This window comes from Bacillus rossius, chromosome 1 (genome assembly GCF_032445375.1).
Source record: "Bacillus rossius redtenbacheri isolate Brsri chromosome 1, Brsri_v3, whole genome shotgun sequence".
NCBI classification, from domain to species: Eukaryota; Metazoa; Arthropoda; class Insecta; order Phasmatodea; family Bacillidae; genus Bacillus; species Bacillus rossius.
Genome location: NC_086330.1, coordinates 80,119,710 through 80,143,432, shown reverse-complemented (window position 1 = coordinate 80,143,432; position 23,723 = coordinate 80,119,710). Strand labels below are relative to the sequence as shown.

At 36.3% G+C, this 23,723-nt stretch overlaps 1 protein-coding gene across 1 annotated transcript in view; it reads right to left on the bottom strand.

Annotated features, from left to right (window-relative positions):
* LOC134530785 (homeobox protein B-H1-like) overlaps positions 1–23,473 on the bottom strand; it is a 145,556-nt gene extending 122,083 nt beyond the window's left edge. Inside the window, exons 1-2 of the mRNA XM_063366029.1 lie at positions 23,367–23,473; positions 12,630–12,726 (exon numbers count right to left, since the gene is read on the bottom strand). Coding sequence (XP_063222099.1) covers positions 12,630–12,726; positions 23,367–23,473 — 204 coding nt within the window. The remainder of the gene's footprint in view (positions 1–12,629; positions 12,727–23,366) is intronic.
* Between the last annotated feature and the right edge of the window lie 250 nt (positions 23,474–23,723).

Sequence of the window (23,723 nt, the reverse complement as noted above, 5' to 3'; positions counted from 1 at the left end):
TTGTTCTAGTATCTCAAATAATTTTAAGCTATCCAGTATTAACTGCGCACATTATAAGCATAATAAAACCAAATAAAGTTCATTACTGGATATTCGATTATTTTTTAACGTGGTTTAAAAAATTATGATTGAATGAAACATTTAACATTATGTGCCCATTTTAGTAAGAAATACTCAGTATTATCTCGGAAAACGTTTACATGTAGTTATTATGCAAAAATAACCACAGCCATGTATTGTAAATAGTTACAATATATTTTTTTTAGTATTACAAGCTATTTCATTGCATCTGGTTTCCAAAGGAATCTTTTGTTTGAGTACAGAAAATATTTTCTGTGCAATAGTGTTTTATGGTACTAAAAACCCATTGAGGTAACTGTACTTAGTACCTACTTATATCAAACGTCTATGTAAGTTGTGGATACCAATATGTGTGGTTGTCTACAGCCAAACATTTATCTCAGTACGCCAATAGTATAACGTCTAGTTCCCTATTTGAAAATGCATGGATAGGTTATATGAGTGCGGTTTGCACATACCTACCTACGAGGTGTGGTCAGAAAATTCTGTGAATAATTTTATTGCGAACGAAGTAATAAGCTATCGTCAAATTTGAAGTAATCTCATTCACAATACTCTCCTTTGCTATGGATGCTCCCCTATACCAATGTTGATCCCATGACTGGAAGCATTTCTGGAAGGGCCTTCAGCAGTTCCATCGTGGTACTCTCAGTGTCGGGATGGTGTCAAAATGTATTCCTTTAAGCGAGAACCATTTTTCTGGTCTCTGTTCCGCAAACTACAAAATTAATGTTAACGTGTTGTTCGAAATCCATGACCCCGATGCGCGACAGATAGCCTACAGTGAACAAGACCTCATTCCTCCGGCTCTGGAAGCCGACTGACAAGTCGCATCTTGTTCAAACTTGACACTGATTATCTCAACGGGCTTATTGCTTCAAATAGATGTAGCGTCAGCAGTTGCTGCTATCCATTCGCATTTTTTTTATCACACCTCTTATGGCTCATAATATTTAGCACGGCCTGGAATCGGTGAGGCTGAGCGAATTAAACCGTCGCAAACCTTAAAATGTTACGTCATATCTACCACATATGCGTATGTAAGTATAGGCTAAAACATTTTTTTTTCGGCAACAAACCCGATAGTCCCATCTTTTTCCGCTATTCTTTTTTTAAATTAAAGTTTTGCTTTTAATTTACCATACCTAATGGATGGATTACACAATGTTTAGAAACTTTATCGTCATCAATGTTATAGGGTTTACAATTTAATAGCTATAAATTTGACCATACTGCCAAGGTGCTGTATGTACACTGTTATAAATTACAGTAAATTAACGGATTTTTCAACGAAGAATTAACCTGAAATAAATTAAGTGTTCTTCGTAATCTCAGATAACAGGATTTTCGTAGCAACTACGCCTGGTTACGACTTTTGAGTTTAGTGTTTCGTTGTAAACAGGGAAACACAGGCGTGTGAAGAAAAAGTAAGATTTTTGCTGTAGCCTAGGCTACATACGATAACTTTCTGAATGATTTTTAATATAATATAGATGCTGTTTCATGTTGTAAATGCGTTAACTCAGTACCGTAAAATTTTGAAAATACACAGAGATTTACGAAGATCCCTGGAAAATTTGTAAACAGCGTTCTTTGTAAATTTAAGGTGAAACATGATATGCCCTATGGGCTATACGATTGATGCATTACCTATACGGTAACAATTATTTTGTAGGTTTACCAAGGAAATGATTTCGAAACTACATATTTGTCAGAATATTTTATTGGATAATTATATTTAAAATAGTGTAGTACAATGTCAAATACTAAGCTGTGGGACAAAAAAAATGTATGCCCTATAGTTTGATTAGATAAACAGTTAGTGTCATATTTTACACAAAAATTAATGAGCTTATTGAAATCATTTTTCCTATTTTGATTATATTCTTATTTCTATTTTTTATTTGTTTTAATTTCGATCATTGTATATTGTTTTAACTAGTACTACATTATTGTCTTGTTATGAAGTTCTTACAAGGTCTAACAGTGTCAAATGTGTAATTATATCTACCAATAGTAAAATTTATGGTGAACTAATTATAGATTTGCAAGGTAATATATTGGGATCTAGTTTACAAAGCAATTTATTCTGTTTTTGTTGTGAAAAACAACTTAGCTACTGGACAAGAATAAAATATGTGGTAGGAACTCATAATCTCCACGTAGTTGAGATAGGATAAAGTAAAGCGCGCGATAATAGATATCCACTATATAAACAATTCATAAAATAATTGCGCATAGATGAAAAATGTTTTGTAATATTCTCATTAAACTGTGTTCACGTTTTTAGGCCTAAATTCACTATGTAGAACAGTAGGCCTATAGTTCATGTATCGTCGAACAAGGAAAAACATCTGCAGTTATTAGTCTCTAAGTTATGCGACTAAAAATCAGTAACTTAATGAAGACAACTTATAAGCCAACTTATATTTAGGTAAACTTTAAAGCGATGCATCCAAATATAGTTTTGTAAATAAGCGATAGTTATACATTGACTAATGTAATCAACAGTGCTTCTTGCCAAGGCCTGAAAGTTATTTAACCTTAAATAGTCTACGAATTCCCAAGACATCTGTACATTTAAATGAGATTTCACACCCCCAAGTACACATACGATTGTTTTTGTGTCATTACCATAAACATTGGTTTGTAAAACTCTACAAGATTTTTTATTAATTGTTAGGCCAACTCTTAAAATGTTACGTTTAGTTTAGAAAACCAGTAATTATTTAAAGACTTACTTAACCTAGCCTACTTTGTAACAACAAAATTTTTTTCACAGTGAATTAATGTATTTTTATTGCAAAAAGTCTGCTATATATTGTAGCCAAAAGACTTTTCAGATCAGGTCCATCCAGGAAATTTCCTTTGCCTGAATACCTACATTTTTATTTTCGCCACTAAATATTTTGTGACTTTTAAAAATAAAAAAAATTGGCATAGAATTTGTGAATATCTTACTACCTATTTTAAATTTCTAGTAAACTTGTTTTGTGTAATTAATTTAAATTTTATTAATATAATAGGTATAACTTATTTTTATAACAGTCTAAGTATAAATATGGAGCCAAAATAATTTACTGTAACTCCACGACCACAACAGAGTAAATTTTACAATATATTCTTGTGGAATACTTTAAACTAATAATTTATTTGAACAAACAGTCTTTTAAGGACTAAATAAACTCCCAAATCATGAAAACATTTCTCTTAAGGTATAAAAAATTATCTATACTTTTTTTTACAGTAATGTGCTAGAATAATTCAAATATTTTGTCTCTAGCATTAAAAGATTTTTAGACAACTGGTTTCATACAAATTCATTGTATACCGCCATTTATTTTATTATAAACTGTAAGTAGGCCTACTTAGTAAACAAAACATTTTATAGCGGTCGTAAAAGTATTTTATAAGTGTGTAAGTAAAATAATACCCTAGCCTACTCGAAAAATAGCCTTGTAGTCCCAGAAAAATAATGAGGAACAGTGTTTCCACTGACTATGTTTTGAAAAATATTTCAACTAAATTAATTTTTTGTGTATGTGTCAATGTGGAATTTATGACAAAAACCGGAGCCTCGTGAGTGGAGGCCATATCAGACATTTAAACTTCATTGATTCTATGATTATTATAATATTTTGAAACCTATTTATTATAATAATTATTTTCGAACGTAAGTTATGTATTAAAACAAATTATAACACTTCTCTTTTGATTGGCAATATTGCTGCACATTTTTGCCTACTTTTACAGCAATACAATTATTTGCTTTACTGTATGTAATAATACATGTTGGTGCACCTAATTACTAAAGACAATTTAATTTTTTTACTTATTGGTTAACAGTAAGCATCGAAATAAATAATTTCGTAAAAAACCTTTTTTAGTTCATTTTTACGTATGATTAAATATCTTATTATTTTAGTTGCTAAAAATATAAATTCATGGTAAAAAAAATTTGTAAACAGTTATTTTTAGATCCCCTGTTGCCTTTTATGATAACTTAATTTGCATGATGCTTAGCTGAAAAATCATTAAAGTTGGTTTGTAGAGACAAGCTGATTTATTTTGCATAGCTTAAGACAAATCTGAAATAATAATCCGAAGGCTATTCAAGGATGTCGACCTATTAGCATTTAAGCGTTTTTTTTTTTCACGAGTGGCATACCTCACATTCAAAATCATCTTTCGAAAGCAAAATAGTTAAGTACTGCTTATTAAATGAATACCTAAACGTTTTTACCGTGTAGTAATCCTTGCAATTTTTTTGTCGCAGAAAGCTAAGATGATGTTTAATTTCTTCTTGGTGCCTTATTACATAAATGTGTACTTAATTGAAGCATGTACCTAACTAATGGCTAGAAAGAGAAAGATTGAAAGAGCTTAACACGAAGACGACTGGGCAATCTGACAATTGAGTCCTGTAGCTTATAAAATTGGACCAGAAATAATTATACCAAAAAATTTAACGGAACTAGGGGTAGTTACGAGATGCTTATTATCTAAAATGACAGTGTTACAAATAATTGAAAGCGATGTAGACATCTTGTTAACGTGAAACAGTATTTTTGTATAATTACGTGAAACATCACACTTAAAACAGCTGCGTGTCTTAGACAACAACTGTCACATGGAATAATTTAACTAAACTAGAAGTAGAAAATACTCTTACTCACTAATTTAAATACAGTTTATGATAATGGAAGCTACACTAGTCTACCGAGATATTTACTATGGTCTATTTTATGTAACGTAGGCTTACACTAATCACCACTTAGATAGGCCTATTTTTATGCAATCTTGTGAGGAAATCTGACTATTTTTAGGTCTTCTCATTTTATATAGCCTATATATTTTTTAGATTTACATAAGTAGTTTCCAAAATATCCGTGGTCAAAAATTCCTTCCGGAGAAAGGTATTTATGAAAGTGACTTCTTATGTATTTAAAAAACATACATTACCCAATCAATGTCAATTATCTATAATTATATTTGTAAATAAATCTTACACTTAATCTATGTATATGCTTAGAATAGCTTAGGCTCTATATGAAAATAAAATGATTATCTTAAATTATAGTTTTTTTTCAATTTTCTTAAGTGTTTAAGTTAAAGCAATATTTAAGTATGATGTAAAAACATTCTAAAATAATGCTTTTTCACTGCTTTCATGTTTACATTTCCCAGGCTGTGAATTGTCAATAGGTTAAAGTAATTCATTTCTCGGAAGGTACATACGAACATAGTAGAATGAATATATTCTTAGATTTATAAGGGAAGGTTGTGCAACCATATTTTACACTAATAAATAATTCGTTTAGTTATTTGTTTTCTAAATGTCCACAGCTAATTCCTTTTAGAAATAGGTATATCCTGTGTCATGGGTAGAGACCCGGAAAATTCGCGGGTTCAATGACCTCCAGGACAGACTCCAATATCCTCTACACACTCGGGCAAATGGCAACTGTTCATTGGCTGCTGACTTGTGAGTCGTCTCGACTGGGTGGCCTGTGATTCGGCACTTCTGTGAGTGAGGGTCTCTAATTGGCCCTCAGTCATCCAGATTAACCGTGAACCAATGACAGAAGCAACACTAAGGTAGGCTATAATTATTTGAATTTTAGCATAACACGAAATGAACCCGCGAATTTTCCGGGTCTCTAGTCATGGGCGAAAATCTTTAGGATTCCGGAACGTTTTTCGTTCCCATTTCACAGTTACGACTTTTGCAAGAGCAAGTGGGCTCTTTCAGAGAGATGCTTTTTGATTCCAGGGGGCCAGCCCCCCCCCCCCTTCCCCCCGGGGGAGGGGGGAAGATCTACGCCGTGTTACTATCGCACTTACTAGAGTTTTAAATAGTTTTAATACATTTAAAAAAAAAGTCATATTAAAGTCCTCCTTCCCCATTCTTCATAAACCCCCCCCCCCTTCTTCTTTTCCACTTTAGCTTAGGCCTATACTTACACCATGTACTCATCATACTTACATGTACTCATCGCGAAACGATTTCCAGATCAGCTGTGTGTTAAAACTTTGTAGTGCTGTCTGTGTTTCGTGGTTGGCTGGGTTTATTGCAGGTACATGTCCACTGCCAGCACACCAATCACAGCCCTCCAGTGCTGAAGATAGAGGCCCTGAATGGCCCGGCCGAATAGGGCAATGGCTTCTCCTGCAGACGGCCGCCAATTACAAGGTTACAATCGCTAGCGCAGGCATACCTTGTTGCAGTCTAATGAGCGATCAGATTATTTCGCGAAAAGTACATGCCACTGCATAGGTATAAGATTTGAGTTTGTCTCAGTTTTTTCATAAAAAATAGTCCAAATACCTTTTTTTTTAAGATAGACAAAAAGTACCGACTAGAGGTAGTAAAATTTAATTACTCAAAGTTAAGAAGGCTACATTTCAGTCCTATAAACAGGCTTAATACGCCATTTGTATAAGTGTTGTATTAGCATTCTCCCATCCTGCCAATATAACCTTTCTCGTAACATGCACAACAAGCCGTATAGGTACCTAACAACAATCGTATATCAAATATGTACACAATTAATTACCTAGAGAGCATCAACGCATGCATTTTGTTTAGCCGCAGCCAGCGCTCTTTCGAACCTTTACTGTATGAACTGTTATATATTACCACTACAGAGTAGTTATGTGTGTAGTAGGATAATAATACAATTCCTTGAGTAGGTAAAGTTTCAGTGAAACCCCGCAACATGTTAACATTATGCTACATAGGTCTATTGGTAATACCTACTATAATTTCTCTAATTGACCTTTCAACCACAAAAAAGTTGCAAACGATTTAACTGACTTTATTGAAAGTTATAAATTTAATTTTTATTTATAACTAGCCCATTTCACCACATCAATAAGGATAGTTTTACCATTTCACTAAAACACAGAGAAAGAAAAAAATATTTTGACTTATTTGCTAATAGTTGGCAACTAACATGACATACGTTTAAAACTCTTAATAAAATTAAAAAAAAACAGTAATTAATATATATTAAATATATAGTTTCAAACCAGTTCGTTGAAATATCCTCTAAATATTGTTTGCGTCACTAGGGTACATTAATAGAACATTGTGATTTTTACGACACATAAGTGTGGAATCTATATAAAACTTTTGATTTGTCTGATCTAGCAATATTCTAATCGATAGCAATTTGTGCAATAAATTTAATTATAAACACAGTTTTAAACTTTCAATACATACGGAGTTTTCGTAAACTTTGCTGTGTTAGAACCTAATTTCCAATCTGAGAGAAATTGTTCTAGGCCTAAGGCTTAGGGATTGAAACTTTTTGTACACCTGCTTATAGGCTAACTATTTCGAAATTTTAAATTAGTTAGCCTCTGTTTCAGAAATTGTAGGTCACAAAATTAACCCACATATATTGTTAAGGTCCTGTCTAACATTTTTCTTTAACAAAGTACACAGTAAATTTTACCCCAGATAACCGAAAAATATGTCGGGTCAATGGCCGTCTCATTTTGTATCCAGTGGTTAGATGGCCGAAACTTAACAATAAAGATGTCTATGAAAACCGAACGGGTGCTAAATTTTCCAGGTCTTTACTTTCAATGTAAATAATAAGGGTACACTAAATTACTTGCTTCTTCAAGTCTAGCATTACTTTTATACCACGTTACATGCAAATTGAGTGTACAGTTGTCAACTTTCCTCTTGTAGAATTACAATAAAATTATATTGGTGACTTATTTTCAAATAATTTCTAAGTTAAATGACGAATTTGTTTTCACGATGTGAACATAAGACAAGGAAATTCGCGCATTTTCAAGTTTCCCAGATAATTAATAGTCGAATCACTTTTTCTCTAAGAATGACTCTCTTGGTTTATTGGGATAACCTACTTATAAGTATAGAGCCATGCAAAAGACGTGTTATTTTGCGATACTTTGCTATGCTCCACACACTGCCGCACGCTCCACACACTGCCGCACGCACGCTCTACCTTCTGTCCGGATTGCGTGTGGTCGGCGCAGGGAACCACACATAAATTAGTAAGTCACAACTTAGAACTGGCATAACTTAGAAAACTTGGAAAAATCCACGTAACTTAGAAACACACAACTTAGAAACACACAACGCAGAACCACACAACTTAGAAACGTCGTAACATAGAAAGTCACAACTTAGAACTATCATAACTTAGAAACACACAACTTAGAACTGTCATAACTTAGAAACACGTAACTTAGAAACACGCAACACAGAACCACACAACTTAGAAACTTCGTAACGTAGAAAGTCACAACTTAGAACTATCATAACTTAGAAACACACAACTGATTTTCGTCGTTACTTATCGGCTTCCTGGTATCACAGGCCGCTCCAAATACCCAACAAATAAAAAAATTCTATACGTTTACAAAAGATTCCTTTGGAAACTAGTTACCACGAAATAGTTTGTTAATACAACAAGAAAGGTATATTGTAACTTTTTATAATACTTGCATATATGAAATACCTAAGTTTTTCTAGATAATACCTACTGAGTAGCTTTTCTTAGAAAAATTTGGCGCATAATTGCATATTTTAACCACGGAAAAGCTAACCGAACATTCAATAATTTGACTTTGTATTGTTTTATTGTGCTGAGCAATGTGCGCAGGTAATACTGGAAAGCTATTGAGGTGACCGTTAACTTTGGAGGTACTAGGACAAGGGAAAGAATAATGAGCGGTTGAGAATCAGAACCCAGTATTACTGCGAACACTGTACCGTAGTGATACAGTTGTTTTTTTACATGTAAATGTACAAATTAAACAAACAAACAAACAAGAACGGTGCCTGTATCGAAGGACCGAATGCGTGGTTTCGCGCAGGTGTGTCCAGACACGACTCGAACCCGCGACCCCGCGCGCTGCTTCGTTAGCGTGAGCGCAGCGGTGTTTGGGGGGGGGGGTGAGGGAGGGAGGGAGGGAGGGGTGTTAATAAATATCATTACTGCCCGCGCGCCCAGCTCTATCCCCCGGCCCAGCTGCCGATGCTATCTGCGGGGGAGGGAGAGGGGAAGGGAGGGGGGTTGTCCCCCAGATTATCGCCGAATCTCGCCCGGCGGCAGGAAACGGTTGTACGAGCCATTGTCCTCGCCCAGATAGCGCGGGGTGGTTAATTGTTACGTGCGCGCCCGCGGGGGCTGCTCGCCCTTCTCGAGCACTTGGACCACCCCCCCCCCCCCTCCAATCTCCGGCGAGCCCCACGCCAACCGGCAATTACCGCCGCGGGAACCGCACCGCCGGCGCGCGGCGAAGCCACGAGGTGTCCTGCGACACCTCCGCCGCAGGGCGCCGGTTCGACCCCACGCCGCGAGACAATCACCACTACTGGATATCACGACAACAAATTCTGGGTAGGCTGTATTTTGGACTACCTACAGCCGTCAAGGGCGTGTTTCACGAATTTTTCAATCGCGCTGAACGGGAATTATGTTGTGTGTGAAATAAACAAAATAATATACTTAACCAAAAATTTATGTTGCTTTGGGTATTTTTTTTGACGTGAATTCGACGAACGTCTTACTTGACGCCACGCCAGAAAAAAAAATTGCGACACCGAACCGCGACAAACTCGGCCCATCGTTCACAAACCACCGACTCCACTGACTTCATATCAGAATCAGAATCATCAGAGAGCATATCCACGTCCATTACCAAACAGTTTTTTTTTTTGCATTCCCCGTCGCTTCTCGCGAGGCAGACGGCTGAGTCTCGCTCGAGCGCAAATTTCGCACCTCGTTCGGGGGCTCGTTTTACCCCTCTGACTCACTTGACTTGGCCACTTTTTGCCACATTCGATACCTACGACACTTCTCTGCATTTTCAATTACTTACTTCTGCTCGGGCGATTTCGCTTATTTTCTTTCTTTCCTCCAACATAATCTGTTTTCGCTTGGGGATTCTGCGAATAATGGCTCCAAAACCAAAGTTAGTAACTTAACAGTTATTACTTTCAACTAGCACCATTCAGTTCTCACTCACAAGCACATTAAAGTTTAAATCACGCAAATCGGTCTATTACTTTCGGAGTTACAGCTCTCACATCAGTTCGACGCTCCATACCAAAGCTCATTACATCATCACTGGAAATGTTAACCGGGTGAGACATACGTAACAACCACGAGAAAAGTCTGCTTTTCCTACTACTTTATTTACTTCAACTCTGTAGCGTTCTTAGTTTTAGAGTTTTAAGCGGTGTCGAATCCCCAGCCGAAGTGACACCCAACCCGAAGTTAAAGACATTCGTATTACCGTCGGAAATTCATGTCAAAAAAACTGCACTCACGCTTCTTTAAATGATAGTAACTGCTGTGTTTGCTAACACGTGTACAAGCTCTGTTATTTTTTTAATGTGTAAACATCTTAGCTCTCAATATAAGGCATTTGGTAGAAGTAATTTCGTGAAAATGTAACGGAAGTCGATGGACAGAAATGTGACTCACGTGTAGCAACATGAACCTGCGTATATCCACTTTCGTAAAATTTAGGGTATATACCAAACATATTAGTGTGCCAATGAAACTCTATGAAAGTTTAACTACCTTGGAATGTATTGGCATACTAAAACAGTAAAAGTAAATTGTAATCTCAAGTTTTAAAATGCATAAGATAACTGGCATAACAATGATAGCACAGCTGTAGAACACTTGCTTGCTAACCTAAAGGGAAGTGCTTCAAATTTTGTCACTGTTATTTTACTTCTTTTAATAACATTATAATATAATAATAAATTAGAATCAGCTCAATAAGGTTACTGTTTGTTTGTAATAATTATTTAAGAATAGTTTCAGTCTTTTAAGTAAAAGCAACTAGGTATACAACATATACTTGAAGTAATAATATATGTATTAAAATGTTTCAAGTTAATATTTTCGTAATGCTATATAGTTATAACTTCTAACGTGTGCCGAAACTTTATGGTCCTAACTATTTAATGAATTTTAACAAGTTGGACAATATTATAATAAAATTTCTTGTTGAAAATCAGGTCTAAAGCCGGGGTTTAGAGTTTCTTTTTTTTTGCCAGTATTTTTCGCTTTCATCGGCGCTGTTTCCAACAGTTAAAAATTCCCGTTTGTTACGTGCTGCCATCTACGGGTGATGGTGGCAAACAACGTTTAAGATTCAGGCAGCGAATTCTAGCGGCGGGCGCAGAAAGTACGCGTGTGATTCGCGTCTAGAAATTCCGGTATGTAGGTCCTACTTAAAAAAGTAATATTTTTTTTCAGTATATTTTATCACGATTGGTATTATTTTTAAGAATTATACTTTAAATTCCGTGTCCGAGTTTCGTATTATAAGTTTATTTGCAACATGAAGAACATGAAAACACATAAATTTTCTCGTTACCGAGGTTGGATGTTTAGGTACACATCATTGGCGAGTACTGAAAGACTCGCTCACAATTTTTTTTTATTAAAATTGAATAGCATTAGGCCTATATAAAGTGATTTAAAATAAACAAATCCGGGAAACAAAACCTTTAATACCTCCCCCCATTCTGTTGGTTCATGTGAGAAGAGCTGCTGTGAGTAAGATAAAGTTGAAGGAAAAAATTAAAGATCTTTGGGATTTATTGTTATCAATGACAGTGTTGTATTTGAACAACAAAAAAAACTTGAGGGTCACAGGGGAATAGTAGCCAGTGACAACACATCGTTGTTTTCTAAAAAATTGATTATTATTCAATCAAACACACTTAAAAATTTCACATTTTGAAAAGACGGTTGTAACAAAAATCTTCCATTTTCTTTGTGTATGAAGGCCTTTCTGTGAAGCAAACATGACAGGGGGTATTAAAGATTTTCCATAACAATAACAAGCTACAATTAACTCCCTCTTCTCCAGAGACTTTAAATTGCTCTAAGTCAGCAGTGACGTGGGCACACACCAGTCTTTCGCGCACGTACAGTCTTTACGCCGTTAGTAATTACAGTAAAGCTACGAACGTTTCAACGAAGAATGTACTCGAAAAAAAAAAACGAAATAATCTTTGTAGTTCCAAAAAAAAAAACCTGTTTCTTTGTAGAAACTACGGCGGATTACGACTTCATAGATATTTGTTCCGTTTTAAACTGCTTGGAAAGGCCCCTGGGAAGATGAACAATGTCTTCTGAAGTCTTGAAAAGTTTTTGAAGCGTTTGTTAATATTCCGCAATCGTTTTTGTGCGTCATTTTCAAAATAAGTAATAGTCATAACCTATGTACAATCTACGAAGATATCCGTAAATTTATAGGAAGATCCCTGGCTAATTTGGTAAAAATTGGTCACCGCGAATTTAGAATGAACCTTTTTAACAGTTCATCCGTGGGCAGACCACCATACACCACACAGCATACACACATCACACACCACACACACTACAAACGCAACATATCCACAATACAACACACACAGCACACTCAATACACACTCAACACACACATACATTAGACACAACACACGCATTACACAAAACATACACAACGTCGAAGTCCGTGACTTTGAAACTTTGGCTTTTACAGGTTCCATTCACCATGACGGCTTTCACCGCAGGGTGGTTGTTGTTGGTAACAATGTTGTCGAGGTTCGGGGAGAGGACGTCTTCGCCTTCCGTGTCATCTTCGTACATCCTGCAACAAATAACTCTTGAGTTTTCAACCGAGCATAATGCTTGTGACTCTTATGAGCCTGCAGTTAAAAACTGTAGCTGCTCGTGACAACAGGACACAAGACGAGTCCCGTGTAATGATTTTGGCCCACCCACGGTTGGTGCATGTATTTATTATGGTGACCGAGTACTTCCATAGGTGAACAAAACATATTCATGTATCAGGGTGACAGAGGATGTGAACAACACAATTAATGCATCAGGGTGACAAATAACAATCTGGGTGTGAACTACCTTGTTCCTGCATCCTGGTTTCCCGGAAATCACGCGAAGCAAAAGCTAGGATGGCTCCTTGCAAGAGCTCATTCAGCGTTCCCTTTCCCAATGATTGTGTAAAAGAAGATTCCAGACTTTCGAAATTATTGTCTAATATACTAGCTTGGCTTCCCTGGCTGAGCTGCGGTGAAGTGCCCGCATTGAAGCCGGCATCATCATGGTTGAGAAATCAGCTGAGATCTAGAAGCAGGTACGTAGGCAGGAAGGGTGGTGGAGTTCTGGGTTTAAAAATGATACAAAATCGAAGACCGTGTAAATAAATTTTCATATACTCATAAATACATTTTATTCAAGCGCTGACATCTTACCAAAGACATTATAACTTAACTTAGATACTCTTTAAACTGCAAAGGTGCAAACATTTAAAATTATCAGGTTTTTATTAAATTAAGATACAGTTTTGGAATTTTTTTTAATACCATGTTTTTAATATAGGATATTTGTAAGACAACTGCTGTTTGACTACATTAGAGTTTGCTCTAAAGAATTTTTATATTATAATGTTTTTGACATCCGGACTAACTGGACGTGTTATCCATAATCTGCGTTAATTTGGGACTTAATGAAGTAATGTCCAAATACGATGAAGATTTAAATGAACATTATAACAAGATAATGGATATTTAATCGGACATACAAACCATTGATAATATTTTTCTCCAAGTAGAGAAATTGTGGAGATTCGTCGAAAACATCGTAGCTGAAGACCAACATTCAGCTACGTCTAGTAACGTACTCAAGAAAAGCTGGTTACTGCTGGGTTTCTACCAGAGATCGTTAAATACAACATAATTTCATGGTATTTTTATTGTGTTTTATAATTTATTATGTTGGTGCTCTGCAATCACTAACAAATATTCAGTCTTCCTGGGCAGGACAGTTGGCAGACGTTAGTAAGGCTCTATATATAATGCCAGGCGTCTTCTACAGACAGTTAATTGGCTCAGCCAATGAGGGGAGGACTAATAAAAATTGCGCGTTAACATCTTTAATGATATCACTGTAACATAGACGTTAAACGTATATACCCACTTATTAGTAAGATACAGTGTGAATAATTTTCAGTTTGTAAATTACACTTTGGTACTTTCTCAGTTGCTAAAGTGTGGAGCGTGGGGATATCACTGAAACACATAACGCTAGTTTGTTTGCACTCATGCTATCCAGATTTGAGTCGTGAGTCCTCTAATTGGTAAACGTGGCGGACATTGCGATGAGCTGGTGGGTTTCCTCATAGTACTCCTATCTCCCCAACCAATGAACATATTCCATCAATGATCCATCCTTTTCCCATATCCGCTCACATTCTCTAATGGCCTGATGTTGGAAGAGACGTAAAGAACACTCATTCATTCAAGTTCTATGCACTGTCAAAAATTTTGTCCTTAAATTTATTCAGGGATCTTTGTGAATTCGCGGATATCAACGTCCATTTTCGGGCATACTAAGTTTAACTTAATTTGACCAGGAACTGACATTTACCATTTTGGTATAGTAACAAAACCTTTAAAAGCCTGTTAATTCTAACAAACTATTTGTCTTTCTTCGTCCTGTTGACCTGTTTTCAACTAAACTCGAGAGTCGCAGTCCTCTACGAAGAAAGGAATAGTCGGGAGCAATGAAGAACCACACGATATCAGCGTTGGGGTTGAGTGCGTGGCAATGAAGCCTGTGTGCGGTATATGTTTTTCAGGGGAACATGCAGGAACCGGAAAACAGTTTTTGGGAAATAACAATTTTCTATCTTTTACTTTTAAATATTTGACGGTTTTTAAGAAAAATTTTTATAATTTAATTCAATTCAGTTACTGAAGGTTATTTATGACTGGCTGCTGCAAATCATTTCTTGTGAAGCTACTCATTATTTTGGAGATGACAACAATAATATTCTCATAATACTGTCTAAAGACACTATGGTATTGTCATTAAAAATGTCTGGTTTTGTGATCTCTGCAGTAAAGAAGGCAAATTTTCAATATTAAAAGATAAAAAAAAATTAATGCAATAAAAACTGTTATAAGTCATGCGGCGTCTTTTGTCCTTCGGTTTCTAAATTGACCGCCTCAGACGGAGTCACCCGCCTACGTTTACGGACGAATTATGAGTATGTATTTTTGAGAAAAATTTGGAAAGTTTTCTACACCCTTGCCAAGGAAACAAATTACTAAGGCGAGTGTGATGAGACTTATGCATTAGTTTGCATATACAGAAATTGGTGTATAGGCTATTTAAGTTCAGTCTTAGCTGCGTTTTTAATCGGTGTGGTAAACGACTTCCAAAAATTATGTTTATCTTTTAATTTTATTTAAGAACTGGATTTTATTACCATAAGAAGGAATCATATTCGAAACGGAAGGAGTCTTTGAACACCCAGTTACTTAAATTCAGCCAAATTACATACACACCAATAATTGATGATTACACCAGATTCCAAGTAAAGTTAAAATATAAAATGAATTTTTTTTTTTTGGTTTGACGGCGTTTTCCCGTCGCTCGGTCACGCACGGATGGCAGCGGCTCCGACAACACTTGGCCGTACACCTACACGGTGCTCGTGAGTTTGGAACGATGCTGCACCCGAACACACGCCTGAGCTGAGTGCATCGCAGTGGACGCGGCCGTATTTGCGTTGCTTTCGAATTCTCACAAGGGTTGCCGATGCATCCCTACACATATGCGTCCACTAAATCGAGATTTCTAGGGACGCAACACTCGTCTGTTCCAAGCACACAATGATTACCATCAATGCTGGTCAAAAATAAAACATTCCGAATGGCCTACGACTTGGCTGTCCGCCATGTCATAGATGTTTTGGTTTTATTTTTGCGGCCTGTAAACGAGGCGGATTTACATATAAGAAAGATGCGTCCCTACGTCCATTAGCAACGGAATAGTGCTGACTCTTTAGAGTTTTAGCATAATATTAGTTTAAAACATAAATAGTTTAATTTAACTGAATTGTAGACTAAGGAAACCGTAAATATAAGTATTAAAAGATTACCTAATGGCGAACAAACTTATAGGGGTATTTGATGCTCATTACCAGTTGCCAAGAATGTTTTTGTACAGGTACAAGAAATATACTGCAAATGAAAAAAAAATGTTGCATTTCTACAAAGGTGTTTGTATGATTTCAGGAACAGTGGAACATGTTATTCGCTATCAACTGTTAGCCCACCTCTAGGAAATTTTTTGTAATGTTGCAAAAGATTGTGCGTAATAGTATAAAAAATGTCTTAGACTTGCACAATAATTGTTTTATAATTTTTCATGACGTAACTTGCAGCATCACAATAGGGCAGTAACATCGACGAAAATCGAAATTATTATTTTTTTTTAGTATCACTGGGTGGTTTTGTATATGTCACCATACTTTGAATTTGTTCGGTATATACTCATTAGGGGAATTATTTACATGATCAGGGGAATATTACATCACTTGGTTATTACATATACCAAATTCCGAGTGCTAACATTTAGGCTATACAGTAGTTGTAGGCCTACGCTGGGTTTGGCTGGCAAGGAGCAGAACAAATTATAATAAAACTGTCTGGATCGTATTTAACATTAAGTGGCATTAAGTGTCCAGAGTCCATTTACCATGGTGTGAGTGCATGCAGAAGTTCTGCATTAACACAAAAATTATTTTTGTAATACTATTGTTACTTTTCTTCTCATATTTGTACAGAAGACAGGTTTACAAAAAAAAATGTTTTTTACAAACGTTTGTATTCCAATTACAAATTTATTTTCCTTTGTAGACTCACGTACAGCTACGACGGGCCTATCATCTCGCTGCGGCTTGGAGGGGCGCCTCTGTACAGCCCGGCCGCGACTACCAGCCACTGTTATTACTGCAAAGACCTTTTCATTGCTGCGATAGAGCGGCGATGGTGCACGGCGGAGGGAGGGGGGGATCTGGACCGCTATTAAGGGGGAGGGTCGTAGTGACTCGACCTTCACCGCCGGGCGATCCAGCCCGCGACTGCGTGCCCTCGCAGAGTGATGGAACATCCTGGCTAGTGCCTCGCTCCCATGTGTAGTGGGTAGTCTGCGGTTGGCAGCCTACACGTCACTCAACCCTAACATCTTCAGTCTAAAAACATGAATTTATATTGAACGATTTTTAGGTTGAATATTTTTATTAACTTGTCTTATTTTTTAACATAATGGAGAAGATAAGTCGCTGACCACTTTTTCTTACTATTAGCCACAGTTATAGCCTATTCAATTAATTACGCGTCTTATACTAATAAAACAAATAATATTACTGAAAATAATTGACGCGTGCCCGCCCTCCCTATATTAAATATCACGTTACTTTAGGTTATAATTAAACCCAAAACGAGTTTTAATAAGTTCAGAAGCAATTCAGGGAAAAATATGTTTCGGCAATAGGCCTACTCACGTAATATGCGGCGACGAATCTGTACGACGTCGTAGGTTATAAACAAAGCGACGAACAATAGAATAATTCATAGTTGGTTAACTATCTTTGCCCTTTATTTTTTACGTCGCTATAACCACTCATATTAATGCACTTCAGAATATAATAGTAAATATGGACGAGTTATGTAAACAATGTATATTTTTCTCTTGCCACAGCTAAACATGTACATTGTGACGCCATCTTGTGAACGGCGATCTACCAACTGTATTTATATTTTATTTTAGTATAAATTTAACTAATTAAGTTGTGAAAGCAAGTTTAAATACTTTTTAATACATAGGATTGAATATATATGTATTTACATATAATTATTTATGCCACATTTATCTTTTCTTTTTAATTATTATATCTAGTTTATACTTCCACCACCAGGGCAGGGAAATTTCGGCGAGATTCATGCGCACGCATCTCATCCCTTCCAAAGAGGAGTTAGTTCGCCCCTCCCTTCATTTCTTCGTTCCCGCGCATTTCTCCCTATATAAAGGCGAGGTCATCCACCTGAAAGTCAGTTGATCGGCCCGACGGCCAGTGAGGCTGGATTCCGCCCACTGGCCATAGGGCGATCATAGGGAGAGCGGCAGAACGACTGGCTATCCGTTTTCTGCTGCTCGCACCCCTCCTTCGCGAGTTAGGCCAACCGAGGACCTATCTCGGCCTAGGGAATCTGTCTCCCTTCCCCCCCCCCCCCCCGCCTTTTTGGACGATAGGGTGTACCGTGTATAAATTCTGTGTATGTTGTAAAAGCCGATGCAGGCAACAAATTGAACTGTTTCGACATTTCAGGTCAATAAAGTTCCGTGGAAAATACCGACATTATTTTTAATCAATAGTTTAGACCCTATCTCTCACCCCACTAGCTATTCGCCTACACCAGCCGAGTGTGAATCCTGCCGCAAGACCAGCTGTTTGGACCTTCTCCACCCGATACCTGGCTCTCACCCAAGAGAGACATCGGTGAGAAGACGACAGCACGTCATAATATTATTGAACAGTTTGGAAGAAAACTCAACTGAGAGAATAACTCATATCAGGGTAACTAAACGAAACATTAGCTCTAACAAATATTTTAAAAATACCACTTTTTCAATTTAGCCCCATAAATGTTAGACTAAATTCTTACTGGTAAACTGAACACTAAGGTAAGTAATTCCCTTCCGGCACAGCCAAAAGGTGTTGGTAGATTTCGAAGTACCAACTTATTGTGTAATTGTTCTGGAAACGTCTATAAATTTCTGGAACATTTAAAAATATTAATGTACATTTATTATATTCAATGCAGCGAAAATATTTCGAATGTTTTTAACTCAATGCATCCAGCATTAAATAGCTTAGAACGATTTTTCATATTATGCCTACTAAGGTAGGTACATGTAGTCGATAATTTTGTGGATAATCAAACACTATATTTATCCCTTGCACTAATATGACGGCGTATAAAAATTTTCTTTGGACCAAGGCTTAGAATAATATTAACATGGTTTAAAATTAATTCGAACACATTTGATGGTAAGGAAGTTTAAATATTTTTAAATTACAACTCCCCCTGTTTTTACTGTAAGAGTTCGTCTCATCAAAAATTGTTTCAACTAATAGTTTAAGATAATGTTTAGAATATTCACAAAAAAACTGTTAATGGATTTGACAGTATACCTAATAGAAATGTTATGATTATTGTTGTCTTTCAAGCCTTGATATTCCACCCCTTACATTATCTAATGGTCGTACACATAAAAATTTACTTTAGACAAAAGTTTTAGACCAATTTAAGGAGTTAAAATAAATAATAACGGATTGAATAGTGTAGGCTACATGGTACGAAAGTTTTATTTATATTTTTGTTCCAACCCCTGTTTTTTTTCCAACCCCTTGCAGTAATGGTTCACCTTATCAAAAATCTGTTTCAGACTTAAGTTATAGATAACTTTTAGAAGATTTACAATCAATTGTTAAATATTCTATATTTTACCTATTAAGGGAGTCATTAATTTTTTTTTACCCATAACCTTTACTTTATCTACCCTTTGCTACAATGATTGGTTGTATCATCAATTGTGTCAGACAAAAGTTTTGGATAACATGTTTAAGGTTTGCAAACAAATTGAACATATTTGATATTTCACCTTGTGAGGAAGTTATACAATTTTTGTCATTCAACTTCTGTTTTTTCTAGCCTTTGCAGAAATGGTTAGTCGTATAAAAATTATTTCAGACGAAATTGGTAGATAATATTTTAAGGTTCGCAGTAAATAAAAACGGATTTAATAGTGTCCATGGTAGAGAAATTATGGATTTTTTTTATTCTACCAATATTTTTACCCCCTTGCTGCCATGGTTCTTTTTTTTTTTTTTTCGAAAATTAATTCAGACAAAAATATTAGACATAAATTAGACTATTTACAAACAATTCAAACGGAATCGATAGTGTGCGTACTAAGGGAGTTATGAATTTTCTTGTCCAACTCTTGTTTTTTTATTATCTTATGCTGTAATCATCGGCCGTATAAAAGGTTCATTCAAACGAATATTGTAGATAATATTTAAAGGTTTCGCAGTAAATGAGAACGCATTTAATAGAGTACATGGTACGGATATTATGCATTTTTTAAAATTCTACCCCTGTTTTATTCATCCCCTTGTTGAAATGGTTAGTTTATTCAAAAAATGTTTCAAGCAAAAGTTTTAGAAGAAAATTAGAAGATTTTTAAATTATTTGAATGTATTCGAATGTGTTTCTATTAAGGGAGTTATGTATAATTTGTCCTTCAACCTTGTTTTGTTTTCCACCCCATGTTATATAATGGTTGGTCGTATATAAAACTATATCGAACGAAAGTTGTAGATTATATTTTAAGGTTTTACAATAATAAAAAAGAATGGATGTGATAGAGTGCGTGGTACGAAAAATATTAATTATTATTTTTTTTATATTTCTACTACCCATGTTTTTATCTCTTTTCCGCAATGGTTAGTTTTTTTTTTAAATTTTTTCAGACAAAAGATTTAGATACAAATTATACTATTTACAAATAATTTCAACAAATTCGATAGTATGCCTAAAAATGAAGTTATAAATTTGTTTGTTTCCCTAAATTTGTTTTTTTCCACCCCTTGCAGTTGTTGTTGGTCGTATCAATCAAAATTGTATTAAGACAAAAGTTTTGCTCTTACGGGTTATGATACGTTCAAGTGAATGCAATATTTGTATAGTTATAGGAGTGATAGGTAATTTTCTGTTTTTAAAAAAACCTTTCTCAATTCTACCTCTTTGGTGAAATTTTGACCATTAACGCACTCAACAGAGATTTCCCATTACTATATTTTGTGTAGCCCTATCAGTTTGGAAGTGATTCGTTCAAATTATGGCAGTTAGCGTATACATAAAATGTGATAGGCTATATATAAACTTTTTATTTGACGATATTTTGGAATCTATGGACCATAAAACGAAAAGCTATATAAATATTTTCCGGAAGTCGCACCATGGTAACGGCTACAATAGGTATAGTCTTTATTTGAAATCTACCTAAAAGACACATGACTTTCAAAATAAAACTTATGCAAACAATAATTACACACACACACACACACACACACAAACACACACAAACACACACTGATTGAGATTGGCTGAATGTTTTTAGGCTGAAATATTTTAGACAGTTTCCTATCTATGACATAAGGAAACACAGGCTTTGACGTAAGAACGTCAACGTAAACAAATGAAGTAATTCAAAAATAAACACTTAAAATTTTGTTGACTGAATCTTCAGATTACATATCCTGAACAGCGATGGCTATGAAATTCATTTTCGTACAAATTTTACACGGAACGGGTTCAGGAAGGAGGAATGAACTTCCTTTCCATGTTGATAAGCTATGTTGTGGTCTCTACCAAATCATGTAGTTGTCACCACAAAATTGTTTGTTGCACAGGAAGTTGATTTTTCATTGTATGTACATATCATACACCTGAAAGTTTCGAACCATTTCCACCTTTTCACACTACATGTCTTACTAAAATCATGAGTTATTTCATCATTTTAAATATTTTTTAAAACAAAAAAGGGGGAAGCTTGATTACTTTCATTATAAATTATGTGTTAGATTGCATTATATGCAACTACTCCGTAGTTATTATTACATTAAAAGTTTAATTATAAAATTGGTTGTAATTTAAATTTATTATAAGTAAACGAGGTAATATTTACTGTAGTTTTAAACTTATAATAAAATATATAATTGCATCACAACGAATTTCTTTTAATTTAAATATGACCTACTTAATTAAATTTAATAATTCTAAATAGCTTTAAAACCTTATGGACCAAAACTAATTAATAAAAACTTAATGTCCAGGATTTCATATTTGGCAACAGATTACGATTTCCTTTAATGCGTACAAATGTGAATGTGTAGGCTGCTAGCCTGCGGGTCTTCCAGCCTGAAAATGTCACTGCTCCGTCATTATCGGTTACGCCGAAGCCGTCTGCCTTGCGGCTGTAAGAGGGACAGCTTACGCACAGATAATCGCCTCTACGTCCCTAGCTGACTAATAATCTGAACAAAATTGGCGAGCACTTGATGATCGAATCGATGGGTGAGTTGTCTCGGAGCGCATTATAATCATACAGGCCACGTGGTCGTATTAAGCCATTCTGCTCATGACCGAGTCACGTTAATACCATGATCTTAGTTTTAAATCGTTGCTGACAGCCCCGTCATTATAGGACGAGAATAAATAAATAGTTCTGTTCCGCCACAAAACATTCCATGAAAACTTGTCGGGATAATTTTTTTTGTGACAGTAAAATCATTTTGTTTTCAACCCCAAGGGCATCAGATCGTGATCGCTGATGTCATAAGAGCTCTTTAAAATCACGAATAGTCCAAATCACTGCCTTGGAGTTTTACAAGTGATATCGTTGGCAACTTAGGTTCCAAGGATTTTCCTTGTATAAAGTAAAAACTAAAAATAAAAAAAATAAAAAATACAGTATTGTATGCAAACTCATCTTTACCTCGTCTCAAGTGAATCGCTTTGTTTTCTTTCACACTGAGGAAAATGGGCGAATTGAGACTAGCAGATCAGTTATTTAGCAGGTGTAGGTACAAGCCACTATCAAAATTTCAGTATCACAAGTGGCGGCTTCATACACTGTATTTTTTTTACTGTTATAAGGATATCATTTGTAACTGAGTTTCCAAGGTTATTCGTTGTAAAAAGTACAAAAAATGTTTTCCAGTTTTCCAGTTTAACAGGCTGAACAGGAGGGGCGGTGACTGTTTACCTAATCCACTTCTTCTTACCCACCGTTTCTTTTACAAATCACTTCCCAAACCGATATTACCATATAACAAGAGTAAAAAAAAAACCGTAGGGTAAACAAAATTTATTTCCAGGAGATAATGAATAGAAAATGGTCATCAGGTGATTCTTCTATACGAGAATACTGTCATGATTTTATTACAAAACTGATATTTCGTAAGGTTTAAAAATAATTCATCCACGAAATAGTATTCTAATGTATAACATGTTTGATGGCGTTTGGAGAATGCATCGTATGCCTTAGTTGGGGATTGGCCAGCCGTGGTGTATTGAGTGATGACTGTAACTAGTTAAGTGGGGTCCAGGCAAGACCCAGGCATGCGGAGGTCACGCACTGGGCAGGCACGATACTCCACGAAGCCGGAGAGTGGTCCAGGGGAAGAGCTGTGGGCGGGGAGAAGAGTAGAAGCGCGATTGGCTGCTAGGTAGAGCCCCCCCCCCCCCCCCTCACAACCCCTGCCCTGACCGAACCACACCGCGAGCACGAACCCGTCATGACTTTAATGAGCGACTTACTCGTGCAGAGGCGAGCCAGAGCCGCGGTGGTTACGGCCGGATGGCGGAGTCGTGTGGTCCCACGACCCGGCCGGCGCGGGAAGCGAGGCTCTTACGGGCGATCACGGCCGCCTCGGGTCGCCGGCAAACTGCTGGGCCCATCTCAGGTTGCTCGTAGACTGCTGGGCCCGAGCTACAGGATGCTTGGAGACTGCTGGGCCCGAGCTACAGGGTGCTCGTAGACTGCTGGGCCCGATCTACAGAATGCTTGGAGACTGCTGGGCCCGAGCTACAGGGTGCTCGCAGACTGCTGGGCCCGAGCTACAGGATGCTCGCAGACTTCTGGGCCCATATACAGTATGCTCGCAGACTGCTGGGTCCATATACAGGATGCTCGCAGACTGCGCTGGGC